Source organism: Ambystoma mexicanum, chromosome 3p (genome assembly GCF_040938575.1).
Source record: "Ambystoma mexicanum isolate Mex_15411 chromosome 3p, UKY_AmexF1_1, whole genome shotgun sequence".
NCBI classification, from domain to species: Eukaryota; Metazoa; Chordata; class Amphibia; order Caudata; family Ambystomatidae; genus Ambystoma; species Ambystoma mexicanum.
The window spans coordinates 1,166,789,270-1,166,804,157 of record NC_090925.1 but is presented as its reverse complement, the minus strand read 5'-3'; the positions used below and the strand labels follow the sequence as shown (position 1 = coordinate 1,166,804,157).

The 14,888-nt window shown below is 49.0% G+C and overlaps 1 protein-coding gene across 1 annotated transcript in view; it reads right to left on the bottom strand.

Annotated features, from left to right (window-relative positions):
• SEC24A (SEC24 homolog A, COPII coat complex component) overlaps nucleotides 1-14,888 on the bottom strand; it is a 1,330,430-nt gene that overhangs the window by 252,947 nt on the left and 1,062,595 nt on the right. Inside the window, exons 18-19 of the mRNA XM_069652570.1 lie at nucleotides 5,365-5,540; nucleotides 3,893-4,030 (exon numbers count right to left, since the gene is read on the bottom strand). Of these exons, the coding sequence (XP_069508671.1) occupies nucleotides 3,893-4,030; nucleotides 5,365-5,540 (314 nt within the window). The remainder of the gene's footprint in view (nucleotides 1-3,892; nucleotides 4,031-5,364; nucleotides 5,541-14,888) is intronic.

Sequence of the window (14,888 nt, the reverse complement as noted above, 5' to 3'; positions counted from 1 at the left end):
ATATTGATGTGCTCCCATCACTTTGGCCGCTTGCTTACCCCTCTTGCAGGTGAGGGCCCCCAACCCTTCGGACACGCATCTGTGACTAGAGTAAGTGGGACCAGGGTTGCCAGAACAATGCCCCACGCAGTACAGGTATCACTGGGACCGCTATTCCAGGATTTTGAACTCCCTTGCTGAGACCTGAAGAATAACCAAAGTCCATTCCTGCCTGAAACTGAGACCACTGGCAACTCAGAAGCCACTGAAGCAGCCTCTTCCCCAAAGGGCCTCTATATAAGAGGCCATGAGACCCATCATGCACAGAAAAGCAAAGACAGGAAACGTTTCCTGTGCTTGGAAGACATGAACCATCTTGGAGATGTTCCTCACTCTGTCCTCGGGCGGGAAGGCCCAGCCCAAGCGAGTGTCCAAGTCTGCATAGATGAATTGGAGGGAATGGGAAAGAGAAACCTGAGACTTCTTGACTTTCAGGGAGAATCCTAAGCTGTGCAACAGGTAACTGATGTGGGGAGCAAGCGCAGATGAGCCAGTCTAGATAGGGAAACGCATGAATGCCCGCCCTTCGGAGCGGATACCATTGCCGGCAGCTTGAAGGCCTTGGGTGCCAAAGAAAGGCTAAATGGCAGGACCTCTAATTAGTAATATCACTTTCCCACCTTTAATCTCAGGTACTTCTTGAGTTTCTTGTGGATGGGCACCTGGAAGTATGCATCTGGAGAGCCAGGGAGACCAGCCGATCCTGCAGGTTCTGGGCCATGGTGACCATTTTGAACTTGTCCTTGCGTGAGTGCAAGTTCAAAAGCTGCAGTTTAGGGACAGAGCGGAGGCCCCCCCCATCCTTTTTTGGCACCAGAAATAAGTTTAAATACCTTTGTACCAAGCAGGGTACCGGGTCTATGGCTCCCATCGCCAGAAGCTGATGGACCACCTCCAACAGGAGCAATAGGGTGGCAAGAACTAGCTATCCGGCGGGCAAAGAGTAAAAGGGCGACAGCATCCCTGGTAAACGGCTGGCAAGGCTGAGGCGTCGGAAGTGGCAATCATCATTTGTTGCCAAATGGTATAATATGCCTCCCACAGTGGACAGTTGGTGGAATTCCTGACTCTGAGGCTTCGCGCCTGGCACAGCGTGGTCGTTTGACACCTTTACCCAGATGCCAACAGCAAATCACTGCTCTCTTGCACTTTTCTAGCTTATTCCCACTAATTCACCCCCCCTCCCTCTTTCAGAGACGCCAGAGCGCCAGGGGACCACTCTGGTGATGATAGTGCGCGGTATAAATATCCTTTAACATTAACATGCCTGTTGGGGCAGCATTGCACCTGCTTTCCTGAGGGGACTTGACCCACTACCCCTGTGGGCGTGGGAGTTGACGGGACTAACCCCCTGCCCATGAGGCTCGCATGTTGCTCCTTTTGGACAGCCAGCACCAGAGACTTTGCAGTCGCCTTTGAGGCCTGGAATGTTTGTAGGGACTCGTAGGCCTTTGTACCAAATAGGGTGTTGGCGGCAACACCTGACGTCCTCAGCCATGAGTATTTCATCAAAACCGTGCTGGTAGCCATCGTTCTGGCTTCATAGTCTGCAGTATCCAGGCCCGATAGGAGGATATGGTGAGAGGTCTTCTAGCAGTCATTGACTAGAGCCTTAAATCCATCCCTCATGTCACCTTTAGGGATGTTTTCAGCCACCTCAGATATTATGGACCAAAGACTGAAAGAGAATGTGGACAGAATGCAAGAGGCATGGATGCATCGCTGGGCCAGGCTTGCGGAGCCAAAAACATTCCTGCCCCAGGCATCCAGATGTTTGTTCTCCTTATCAGGAGGCAAATAAGGAAAGGAGGTGGTTTTCAGATTGGCTCTGGCAGCCTGCACAACCTAGCTCTCCGGTGATGCATGGGCAGACAGGTAACTCGGGTCTGAGGGTGCCAGCCTGTGCTTATTTGCGAGGTCATGGTGAAAGTCATGACTGAGGCCGGTTTACACCATACCTGTAGGACTAGCGTTTCTACTTAATGGTTGAAAGGCAATAGGGATTCCTTTTTTGGACCCTCTTTCAGAATATCCATCAGCTCATATTGTACCTTGGGACAGGAGGGTGTCGACAAACCTAAGGTATTTACCATCAATAAGGTGCTAAAAAGCTGCCTCAGGTTTGCCCAGGGTAGGAGCCAGGAGCACGGCCATGACCACTTGCATCCTGCAAGTTGGCCGGAAGATCCACCAAGTCGCCGTGGTCACCATAGAACTCCTCCAGGAAGTCCCCAACTTCCCTAGGTTGGAAGGGTCCAATACCAAAAGAAATGGGATCTCCTTCCGCATCATAAATGTCTTCTAAGCGAGCCATGAAAGTTACCCTAGGGAGCAGGACATACTCTTGAGGAGCTCCAGTAGTGCCGTGGAGGGATTCTTATAGGGGCTGGAGAATCAAATCTCCGAAGACTGAACAATGCAGCCACGATACAGATCATGTCTGTCATACAGGGGGGAATCCGGCACGGAGGGGCCCAGCATCTGCCTTTGCCAGCTGATTTGAGCGTGGTGGACGCAGTTGACGCAGTCAAGGTCGAAGCAGTCGGTGCTGGAGCCGTCAGCGCCAGGGCCTTGACAAAGATATCAAGCATCTTAAGCCTGAAGGCCTCCCATTCTTCAGGTGTAGAGGATTGCGTGGGAATAGGTACCTGTGGAGCTTCACACCCAGGGGAATCCCTGGAGTGGTGGGCTCCTCTTCAAAGAGGAAGAATGGGGCTTGGAAAAACCGCCTGAGGACCAGCATCTCTTGCGGTGCGTTTTCTTTTGGTCCTTCTGGATCGGGTACCATTCTTCAGTGTGGCAATCCAGGAGGACAACCAAGAATGGGCCTGCTTATCACCCTTCTCTTTGTGGAGGAAGGTGAACAACTTTGCCTCATGTTCCCAAAACACGTTAGGTGCCTCGACTGGCATGACGCGAAATACTGCGTGTAGGGCCCCTCACTGACGAAGTAAAGAAAACTACATTGAGGATCGGGAACACAGATTGACGTCAGCAGTTGACAGCGGGTTTGAACCCTGAAGACTTCATCTGATTCAGCATATTGTTGAAGAAAACCGTGAAATGAAAACTTCAAAGAAGGTGGAAAAAAGGAACTAAGATCACAGGGTGTGGGGCCTCTTTATATGCTGGCCCCAACAACATGTCTGGTTCAGATGCACAGAGGCATTACATGAGTTGCATGAGTGTGGTCAACCACAAACAATGCACTGCCCACATTGTGCCTCTAATAGTAATAATCATGAGAACCGATTTGAAAAAAACGTACTACTATATAAAAGGAAAGAAAGGTTTGTCACCAGTTACTTTATTACACTTCATATCACACAAGTCCATTTCTAAGCAAACCACCATATAAATGAACAACCCTAAAGAAAGATTCCTCAGTGAGTGTGTTCCAGGTGGTAGGGTGCAGGTCTGCAAGAGATGACTCACAACTTTCTCACTTAGATATATTAAGGTGACCATTTTAATTAGTTAGCCGACTATAGAGATTGTAATGCACAGAGCATAACTGTGCTGAAAGCAGATGCGGCCTCCGGTGGGTTCCATAAGCTGACCAGCTTAGATGTAATGCACAATTTGATTAAGCCAGGGAAATGTCTAGTAGCATTAAGAGGTCACAGTTTAAGAATAGTTCCATGGTAAATTAATTGGCGAACGATATGCATGAAAGGGTGTGTAACAGGGGATAGCAGGCTACTTCGGGGCAGCAAGGACTGATGTGTTGGAGCCTATTCAGTGATAGAATTATTTTGGGTTTGCTCATAACCATACAAGGATATACAGGAGGTAGCAACAATAGAATGCTATTAAATATTTAAGCAAAGAAAGGCACAAACATTCAACTTACTTCATCTGTCAGGTTGTCAACTCTGTATAAATTAGGATGGGTCATGAGCATGAAAAATACAAGAGGCTGGTTTTTTATTTGACACATGGCAAATGTACGCTCATCCAAACGGGTAGTAGTTCCGGTCTGGAAGGCTTTCTGAAAGAGAAAAGTACAGTAATATTAAACAAAAAGATGTCCACTAGTCAAAACGCGAGGTAAGACTACTATACACATCCTCCATTTAGAAACCAGACTTGCCACACATACAGAAAATGGAATTAACATCTTACATTTCAAACCTGACATTTAAGAATCCAGGGCAATGCTGACAGTGATGTACCCATAAACCCCAGTTGGTCTGCTACAGGGAAACATTCTATAGCCTCAACCGAAGCATGTTTTGTTAAAGAAAAGAAAACGATGGCTTGACATTTGACAATTTCAAATTGCTAATTGTGCTTGGTGTAGCACAGTTCTAGTCACCTTTATTCCAATCTTCATATCACTGGACTACTACTTGACTAGATTGCTCAAAGAAGCTACTGCAGGAACAGTAATTTTTTGTTTTTTTAAATTGGTATGTAGTTCAATGAATTTACATTACCAAAATTGCGCATTTCCATATTAACAGGAACTAAATGCATAACCATGGTCGACCTAGCATGCCTCTTGTGTCGTGCTAGTAGATCACTACATTCTTATGTCTTGCAGATTGTGGGATTGGGATTGGAATTGCAGGACATTCTTGCCCTCAAAGAGCTTAAAGTATCAAGGTTGCTTGACCGAGACATTATTGTTGCACACTTGTCATCCAACATTCTGCAGGTGGTGGCTTTGAGATGGGGAGACTTGAGCCAAACACTCAATGACATGATTATGCACAGCATGCAAATCTCGAACATACATAGTACACTTCTTTGCTACTTAGTGGAATTTTTGGTGCTACTTCCAACGTCTGCTGTGGATATTTGGCTGGAAACTGGCTTCCTTGAGAAAATGAACTACTGCAGCCTAAATTCCTGTTGAAACCAACTTCCATTCTATAACAGTCATTAAGCATGTTTTTCACTTGGTGTTCACTTAAAGCATTGCAGTCTTAAATTCAGCAAGCAAAAGGACGCCTCGACTTGGGTGTCCAGAAAGGGGTTTCTAAAGCTAAGCTAGCATTTAAATATTTATGTTGGAACCGTTTGAAATGTATGCAGTAGAAACAGTACAGGCAATGTAATGATAAATGAAAAAATTGCTAAATTTAGGGAGTTTGCCTAAACATTTTAACCATACATTTTGAAACCTTCACTAGGGTACTCAAGTTGTTTGAAGAACAAATCGCACTTCTAAAAAGGTAGGATAAAAATGAAATCATTGACATATTTCATTAGGAAAACAAAAATACTTAACAGTATGAAAATTATTTCACAACAATCATTTTTGATTGACATGTTTGGTTTACAAGGGTACAGTAATATTTTTCACGCTGGACTTCTTACCTGCTTTAATAGTGCCAATACAAGGAGTGGGAATAGTCGCAGAGAAGAAGGAGCCATCAGACCAGGTTGCTGAATGGTCAAGACTGCTGAGCGATATGCAGAAAGGGAATCTATTGCAGCATTAACAAGTGCGTCCCGAGCATCACTCAAGCTGGAAGTAATTGTCCGGTCAACCGCTAAAAGAAGAAGTGATGAAAATGTAGGAAAGGAAATTAGAGCTTATTGAACACATTTCAGTCATCATGCCTTTAATGTCGAAAACGAATTACATACAAATACAAAAGTGGGCAAGAGCATGAAAATAGGAATATCCATCAATATATTACATAGGACCAGGGAAGGCGAGAGCTGATGGAAGCAGCGCACAGGCTTGGGAAAAGGAACAGCTCAGGCCCCAAGATCGGAAACAGCCCAACTTCTCATTGGGGGTATCGGCGAGCAGGAGGAGAGGTCGGAGCTCAGAAAGGAGGGCAGTGCACTTTATCAGAGGGGGGGAGAGCACACAAGGCCAGAGCAGAGGCAATATAGTGGTATGCAAACCAGAGACAAGGGGACATGCAAGTCACAGGTAAGAGTGCAGACCAAGTATGAGCATTGGATCCAGCAAGGGGGAAAGTGGGTAGGACAGTTCACTATAGGTAGAGAGGCTGGTCCAATGGGGAGCCGTTCCAATTTTAAAATAAAACAAGGTGAAGGAGTGATGGGTGTCACTCCCTTACAAAAACACAAGCCCCACATGTCTTAGCACACATCTTCTAGAAACTCAGTGGCAGAAAGATAGGAGGTAATTAAGATCTGCATGAATTAACATGTTGGAGGTTTTCACCAGGCCTTTTTACTTTGCTGCCACTAACTCCTCGCCATTGGCAGTTACAGGTTGCATGGTGAGTGTTTGGAAGATGTAGGCTCGATGACCCGCTTGGCCTGTGCTAGCAAGGTAACTGGTAGGATAAAGGGCTCGGGAGGCAGCACATGAGAACAGGGGTCCAGACCATCCTACAAACTCTCAGCAACCCCCGTTTCATTTGCGTCACCGGACCTCTTCCCCAACCCCATACTCATAGCTCCATTTCCAGGATGACTACAGGAAAGACATTTAGCCATAATTGTCTTTTGTTGCCTGAAGCATCCACAGCGCTGTAACCTAGGTCATCACAGGCTCAGTGCTCGCTTTGTTAGACATTTTCTTTAGAGTCTCCTTTTGCCAACTTAAGGAGTCACCTAAACCCTTAGCAGAATTTGTGTTTTTCTAGCATAGATTGTCTGTCAGGGGAACTTCTATTGAAGTTCCCCTACACCTGCCCACCACCATCCCCTTCAGCAGCTGCAACTTGTTTATGGTATGCTACATTTAGTAGCCCACATGGCTAACTGGGCAGAGGGGCTGTTAGGAATATTATCATTAAGCCATGTGGGTCAATGTTTAAGTCTTTTATTCCTCAAGTACCAGGGATTCCCTTAAATTTCGGCAGGTTCTCTAAATGATAGCGCTGCAGATTAGCTATGGTTTTAGTGGGTTTTACAAAAGTACTGTTTGAGACATCACTTAGTAAAGCCCACCTTGGGTGATCAGGGTTAAACTACTTAGGTCTAGCCTGAACTACACAAGGGTTTATTAGAACGGCGAGCAGCCAGGTTTAGTCTAAGGAGGGAGAAGGTCTGTAGTGAGGTACAAAGAACTCAGCACTATATAACAATAGCTATTTAATAGATGCACTAAGTCACACTATTGTAGCTTTTAAGTTATAACACAGTAAAACAATAGAAGAACACTTGCCATATTCTTTGGGGAATAAACCACAGTTGTACTCACTAGAATAACCTTTTCAAAAACAGATTACATAGTAAAACCATCTGAAACATATATGCAAACTTTTCCAAACTCTTCCAACTTTGTTCCAGAATGTCTTAAAGAGTCCAACCATATTTTAGGAGAGTCTCACAATGCTCAAGAGGGGCCACTGGGCCATCAGGGGTTAGGCAGAAAAGGCGGGAAAACAGAGTACAAGATTCAGAGTGGCAGAGTCCAACAGGATCTCGTCGGTTTAAGTTTCACAATAAAACAGAAGTTCAGAGGTTTCCTTGAAGGGTTGCCCCAAAGACCAATGCCCTAAGGCAAGATTAGAGTACAATGGGTTTCCCAACTCAATGTAACTCTATGGAGGACTAGAGATGTGCATGATATAAATCCCCAGGATCACAAGATCAGACAAGCAGATTCCATGCAAGTTTTACCAGGAGTAGGGCAGTACCTTCAAGTGAAGAAAACAGATGCTGCAGGACAGCAGAGCAGATCCAGTCACTGCTTTCTCAGTCTTGGTGATAGAGGAAAGGTACTTCGGTGGATCTGGTGACAGCTCTCATGCAGACGGATGCCCAGCAAAGGATCTTTGCAGTTCTGGCTTGTTGGTGCCTTTTTCAGGCTTGGGCGAAGGGTGATTGTCGCAGCGGTAGACTCTTCTCCTTTACTTAGTCCTAGTCTCTGGTGAGGGGACTTTGGGGAGCTGCCTTGAGTCACTGTAGGCTTAGGAGGAAGCTCACAAAACTGCAGGCGAATCAGCGCTTCAGGCGACAATGCACAGCGATGCAGCACAGGTACCAGGGTATTGGTGACCTACAGGCCATGGAGGTCACAGCTCTTCCAGGGTTCGCACAAATTGTAGTTCGTCATGGGACTAGTTAGCCCCAGCAGTCCAAGGGAGGCGGTTGTCTTGTTTGGATCTTCTCCGTCGCTTAGAAGTGGAGGTCGGGACAGCAGCAGTGACTCAGCAGGCTCTGGCAGTTGTAGGAAGTTGATGGCGACATCCTTCATTATTCTTTGGAATCTTCTGTTCCAGTCGTCGACTCTGGAACAGAAAAGTACAGCCACCATTTTGGGTAAAATGGTGTGCCTTGTGTCCCCCTACCAGAGCTGAGAAGACAGCCTTTGGCAAACACCCACAAAAAGTAATGCAAAAGGATACACTGCCACCAACCTGAACATAGACTTGTCACAGTAACCCAAATTATACTGGAGTCAAGAAAAGGGATACATTGGAGCCCCTAATCACTCCACATAAAGTGGCGTGTGCTGATCTCGCAAAAGAAAATACAATTAAGATACAAGATATCCCCCGTGCCTTGGTAACTGTGAGTTAACCATGTGAAGATAATTAAATACTAAAGTGGAAGCTCTAGGAGCTCCCAGAAACACTGCACAAAAAGTGCTGCTTCAGTAAAATGTAGATGCCCAAAAAGTCAGAGGAAAGCAGGACTTCAAAATGAATTACCAAAAAAGAGGTAAAAAGGGTTCTCAAAAGCAGAGTAAAAAAATGAGTGGGGAAAGGTTCCCTCTCACTCAGCAGAACTAGTCAAAAATCCTGTGGTCCAGCAAAAAGTGCTGTAGGACACACAGTTGCAGGGAATTTCACACAAAAAGGGAACTCTGCTATAACCCAAGGCTTACATCTTAGGTGACAGGGATGGTTAACAGGTACAGTACAAACTTTTAATAAATACTCTGTTTTTGTGAGAGACTATTTATAGAAAAATATAGTCTTTATAAAGAAAAAACAAGAGCTACATCACTACACTGATAAGCAGGTAAAGATTACAAAATAAATGTGCAACACTAAACCAGGTAAGTAGCATGATTTCCAAGAGTTTGAAAACGTTCAGTAAAAACTCCTTCCTACAGGAGAAAATGCAGTTACAGGCAAGTAAATCTGTTTTCTTATCTAGGTCAGTAAATAGTTTACAGAAAGGCCAAGGTCAACCAGTTTTTATGGCTTTGGATGAACAAGTTACTCTCTTACCTGGTAACTTTCTTTGGATGGGATGGTCCGACGACGTATTCCATATCTATGACAGTAATGACCAAAGCTGTGCTGCTTCGGAAAATCTTTTGGCGTCTGCGTCCTGTGTCGATGACGTTGATACGCCACCCTCGAGGACCTCCTCCGACGGCCGACGTCACTGGATGTTATAAGTAGGACGCACGACGCCCGTAGCCTCAGTTGTAGTTTTTTCCCCAGAACGTGTGGCACCAGTCTTCTGCCAGTCTGACCACACAAAGCCTTGCGGAAAAGTAAGCTGCAATCGCATAATAAATTCTGTAGTGGGGAAGGCAGGGAGGGAGTGATATGGGATACGTCGTCGGACCATCCCATCGAAAGGACGTTACCAGGCAAGAGAGTAACTTGTTCTTCGAGGGGATTGGGTCCTCTGACGTATTCCATATCTATGATAGACTCCCAAAGCAGTACCAATGCAAGGAGGTGGGAAAAGAATTTAGAAAAGAGAAATTTAGAATGCCCAATCAAATTGCGGAGTAAAGGACCGCCTTGCCAAAGGCCAGATCCTGCCCCCGGATGGAATCGAGGGAGTAGTGACGTACAAAAGTATGTACCGAAGCCCAGGTGGCTGCATCACAGATGCTACGAATAGGAACACCCCTCTGTAGGGCAGTAGAGGCAGCCATACCCCTGGTAGAATGGGCCCGTAAGCAGACCGGTGGGTCCTTATCTGCCAAGCGGTAACACTCAGAGATAGCCAAAATAATCCAGCGAGAAAGTGTTTCATCACAGGTTGTCCCAAACGCTTTTCAGCGTAACCAATGAAGAGTTGATCGTCCACTCTGACCCGGGACATGAGGGAAATATAAAAGCTTAAAGCTCTCCTAGGATCAAGCATATGGAGCCTCTCCACTTCCTTACCAGGATGTGGAGGAGGATAAAACGCCGGAACAACCTTCTGGCCTAAATGATATTCCAACACCACCTTCGGAAGAAAGGAAGGACAAACTTGAAGGACAACCCTGTCCTTATGAAACACAGTGAAGGGTGGCTTAACTGAAAGTGTCTGTAACTCACTCACTCTTCGAGTGGAAGTGACCGCAACCAAAAATACAGTTTTCAGAGTTAACAGTCTCAAAGGGCATGAATGCAAAATCTCAAACAGAGCACCCATCAGAAACTTGAGAACAAGGTTCAGATCCCAACCGGGCACCTGGAAAGGTGACGGAGGGAACACATTAGTGAGCCCTTTCAGAAACTGAGAAATTAAAGGAAATTTAAAATAGGAACACTCTTCAGACGAGCGCTTAAATATGGACAGCGCCGCCAGGTAACCTTTAACGGTATCCACTTTCAGGCCCGTGTGGGCCAAAGAAAGCAAAAAAGACAGAACTACAGGAATGTCACATGAAAAAGGATCCACATTCTTAACCCTGCACCAGTCGCAGAACTTACGCCAACGGCAACTGTACAGGGACTTTCTTGCTGGCCGTCTGGCTGAGAGCAACACCTCCATCACGTCTTCAGGGAGGTCCCAATCCTTATACCTCAACCTTTCAGAAACCAAGCATGAGGGTTGAGAGATCTGACCTCTGGATGGAGAACCTGATCTCCTCCCCCCCTCCCGTGAGAGCAGAATCGGTAGGGAAGACGATGTGGAGGGCAGATGGACAAGTCGAGAAGGTCCGGGTACCACGTCCTCCGGGCCCATGCCGGAGCAATGAGGATCATCCGGGAACCGAACCTTGCTAACCTCCGCAGCACTTGCGGAATGACGGGGACTGGAGGAAACGCGTACAGCAGTGGGAATGACCACTCCACCACAAAAGCGTCTTCCAAGGCTCCTTTTGGAGGAAATTCCCGCGAGCAGAACCTCTCGCACTTTGTTGACACTGGAGACGAAGAGATCCACTTGAGGGGTCCCCCAAAGGGCAAAGATCTCCAGGAGAATCTCCTGAGCCAACTCCCACTCGTGAGAGATCGCGCTGTGCCTGCTCGGAGCGTCCGCCGTCTCGTTTTCGTCTCCGGCCAGATGAACTGCCGAGATCGAAACTTCCTGCTGGATTGCCCGGAACCAGAGCTGCATCGCCTCCCTGCACAGAGGAAGTGACCCTGCCCGCCCCCCCTTTTTGTTGAGGTAGTGCATGGCCACCGTGTTGTCCGTCAGGATCAGGACATTCTTTCCCCGCACAGTCGGCAGAAAAGCCTTCAGGGCTAGCCTGACGGCCCTCACCTCCAACAGATTGATATGGAGTCTGGACTCCGACAGAGACCAACGACCGCTGTCAACTCGTTGGCATGAGCTCCCCATCCTGTGAGGGATGCATCCGTCACGATCGTCACCTCTGGCCAGGGCAGCCAAAATGGAGCCCCCCCCTCATCAGATTGCCTTTGTCGGTCCCCCATAGAAGGTCCTGGGCGACCGGGGACGGCACCTGAACACGGTCCGACATCCTGCCAGAGGATTGAGACCACTGGAGCTTGAGTGCCCATTGCAAAGATCTCATCCGCAACCTGGCCTCTGGCACCAGAAGAATGCAGGATGCCATGAGGCCGAGCAATCTCAAGAACTCTAACGCTGGGAGAGTCTGGGCAAGTTGAAACTTGTGCACCATCTGCTGAATGTGATGAGCCCTCACCTGGGGAGGAAAACACTGCCCCAGGAATGTGTCGAGCACTGCTCCGATGTACTGGAGCCTCCGAGTTGGTGCCAAATGGGACTTCTTGAAGTTGAGGGACAAGCCCAGTTTGTGGAGGGAGTGGCAGGTGACTGACAGATGATCCAGGACTTGCTCGGGAGAGCGTGCCCTGATCAACCAATTGTCCAGGTAGGGTAGACGTGAATCCCCCCTTTCCTGAGGTGCGCTGCCACCACTACCATGAGCTTGGTGAAGACCCTCGGGCGGAGGTCAATCCGAATGGCAGGACCCGAAACTGAAAGTGCAAGTCGCCAACCGCAAACCTCAGGTACTTCTTGTGCTTCGGATGGATCGGCACATGAAAATAAGCATCCTTGAGGTCGAGAGACACCAACCAGTCCTCTAAAGTTGAAGGGCCTGGAGGACTTGAGAAAGAGTAACCATCTTGAACTTGTCCTTCCTGAGGAGTTTGGTCAAACCGCGCAAGTCCATGATGGGTCTCAATCCCCCGTCTTTCATGGAAATCAAAAAATAAGGGGAATGCCATCTCTTGTTCCGCTCCGCTACAGGCACCAGTTCTCTGGCACCTTTCTCCAGCAGGGATTGAATTTCCTGCGCAAGGAGCGGATCCAGACTCTGCAAAGAGAGATTCCCCGGTGGATTGTCTTGAGGCCTCTGCCGGAAAGGAAGACAGTAGCCGTGGGTTATGATCTCCAGAACCCACACATCTGAAGTAATGGCGTGCCACTCTGCAAGATGTTGCGCCAGCCTTCCCCGAACCGGCGAACCATGGGACATGGCCTCATGACTGAGCTGAAGCGGCTGCGGCTTTGCCTGAGGGCAAAGAGGCAACAGCCCGAGCGGCCGTGGCACCTCGAGTACCTTGTTTTCCAACTCTGGCACTCCTACGGTGGTCCCTTTGACTGGCAGCTCCTCTCGCTTTACCAAAGGATGAGTAATAATGAAAGGAACCTCCCCTCCATTGCTGTCCCCTAGGACGAAATGGCGGAGGTTGTCAAACTGCAGCACCCAACGACTTCGCTGCAGCTTTGGAGGTCTGCAACCTCTCAAGGCTCTTGTCAGCCTTGCTGCCAAAAAGATGTTCCCCGTCAAAGGGCATGTTGAGGAGCCGGGCCTGCACATCAGGAGCAAACCCCGACTTTCGCAACCACGCAAACCTGCGTATCACGGTGCTCGTTGCCATGGACCGGCTGACGCAATCTGCCATGTCCAAACCCGACTGAACGGCCTCACACATAGCATCCTTGCCATCCTGAACCATGGCAAGGAAACCATCCCGTTCATCCCCTTCGGGAATATGTTCAGCCGCCAAGGAAACCCAATTCCACAGAGAGTGCGTGAAACGAGACAAGGCACAAATGGAGTTGGCCACCTGAAGCGCCATACCCCCTGCAGAAAACACTTTCTTCCCCCATCCGTCAAAACGCTTGTCGTCCCCATCAGGAGGGATGGTAGGGTACGACGCCTGCTTTGCCGGGGCCGTAGCAACCTGCACCACCAAACTCTCCGGAGAAGGGTGCTTGGACAAGTAGCAGGGGTCACTACTGGTTGGGCGGTATTTTTGTGGCAAAGACTTGCTCACTGCCGGGAGACTCCCCGGAGAAGTCCAAGCCGCTGCCACCCTTCTTTGCAGAGCCATATGGAATGGCAGTACCGGGTCAGTTGGTGGACCAATGTCGAGGATATCCGTAAGGTCATCCTGAACAAACTCCCCTGGGGGAGCAGACCATCCTAAGTACTCGGTGACCCGTGACATAAGTCGCCGGTACGAAGAGTGCCAGGCTCAGGCCTACAAAACTCCACCTCCGGAGAGGTGTTCAGCCCACTAGCATCATGCAGGGACTGCCTCAGGTCCTCAAACTGGCTATGGCCCGAGAGAATCTCGTCAGGCACCGTGTCAGGCACCACGCCATCATCAGAGCCCTCATCCACCTCTGAAATGAATTCCAGATGGCGGCAAGAAGGCACAGAACTGGAACCAAAGCTATGCTTGACCTTGGCTAGAGTCTTCCTAGGTGGTTCCCCCGAGCCACAGGGTACCCCTGTTGACACAGCCCCGAAAGGCGTTGAGGGCGTCGAGTGAATCGGCGCCGACATCGAGAGAATCGGTGTTGACGACAGACGCGGTGCCTACAGCATCAATGGCGTCTACACAGGCCTCGAAGGCGGAGCCCCGAGCGTGTCCCTCGACTATCTGGGCACCGAAGGCCTCGACGACTTCCTCGGAGGCGGAGCCTCGAGAGAGTCCGTCGACGATCTCAGCGCCACAGGTGTCGATGTCTTCCTCGAAGACTTCACAGTTTCACGCGGTCTCGAGAGCATCGAGGACCGGGACCTGGACCAGCCATGCCCAGAATGATTCCCCTTGTCCGAACGGGACCTTTCCCGCGAATCGTGACGACCACCCGAGCCCAAAGGCGTGCGAGCGGCGTCTCTCGGCTGATTACGACCGACCCCACTTGGAGGCGCAGACGGACCAGTGCCCTGCGATTCGAGAATCGCCAACATTTTCTTCCCGAAGGAAGCCCATTCCTCCGGTGTCGCATGCTTGGTGGGGTAAGCGACCCGCCGACGGGCGGAGTCCTCGGATGAGGACGGGGAAGGCGACAGATGACGGCGCTTCTGGGAGTGCCTCGAAGAGGCAGAGGAGTGGCGAGACCGACTCAGGGACCGAGACCCACTGGACTTCCGACGACGCGGAGAGTCGCCCCTCGAGTCGTCCGTCGAAAGCCCCACAGACCTTGACTTCCGGGGCTTGGACACCTTACCTACCGATAACTTCTTGCGCTCCCGCAAGGCTTTTGACGTGAGCGACTGGCAGTCGACACAGTCATCCGTGTCATGGGCCTCCCCGAGGCACCAGAGGCAGGCGTCGTGCGAGTCCGTGACCGACATCTTGGACCCACAGTCCCCACACTTCTTAAAGCCCAGACGCGGTGTGGAAGACGAGGTAGACATTTTCACGAAGACTAACTTCACAAACAAACCGGTTCGAAGAACCGAGATGAACAACAGAAACTCCAAAGAGTCGAGGCGTACCGAGATTCACGAAGCGAACACGTTTGCGGAAAAAACGGAACTGAGGCTACGG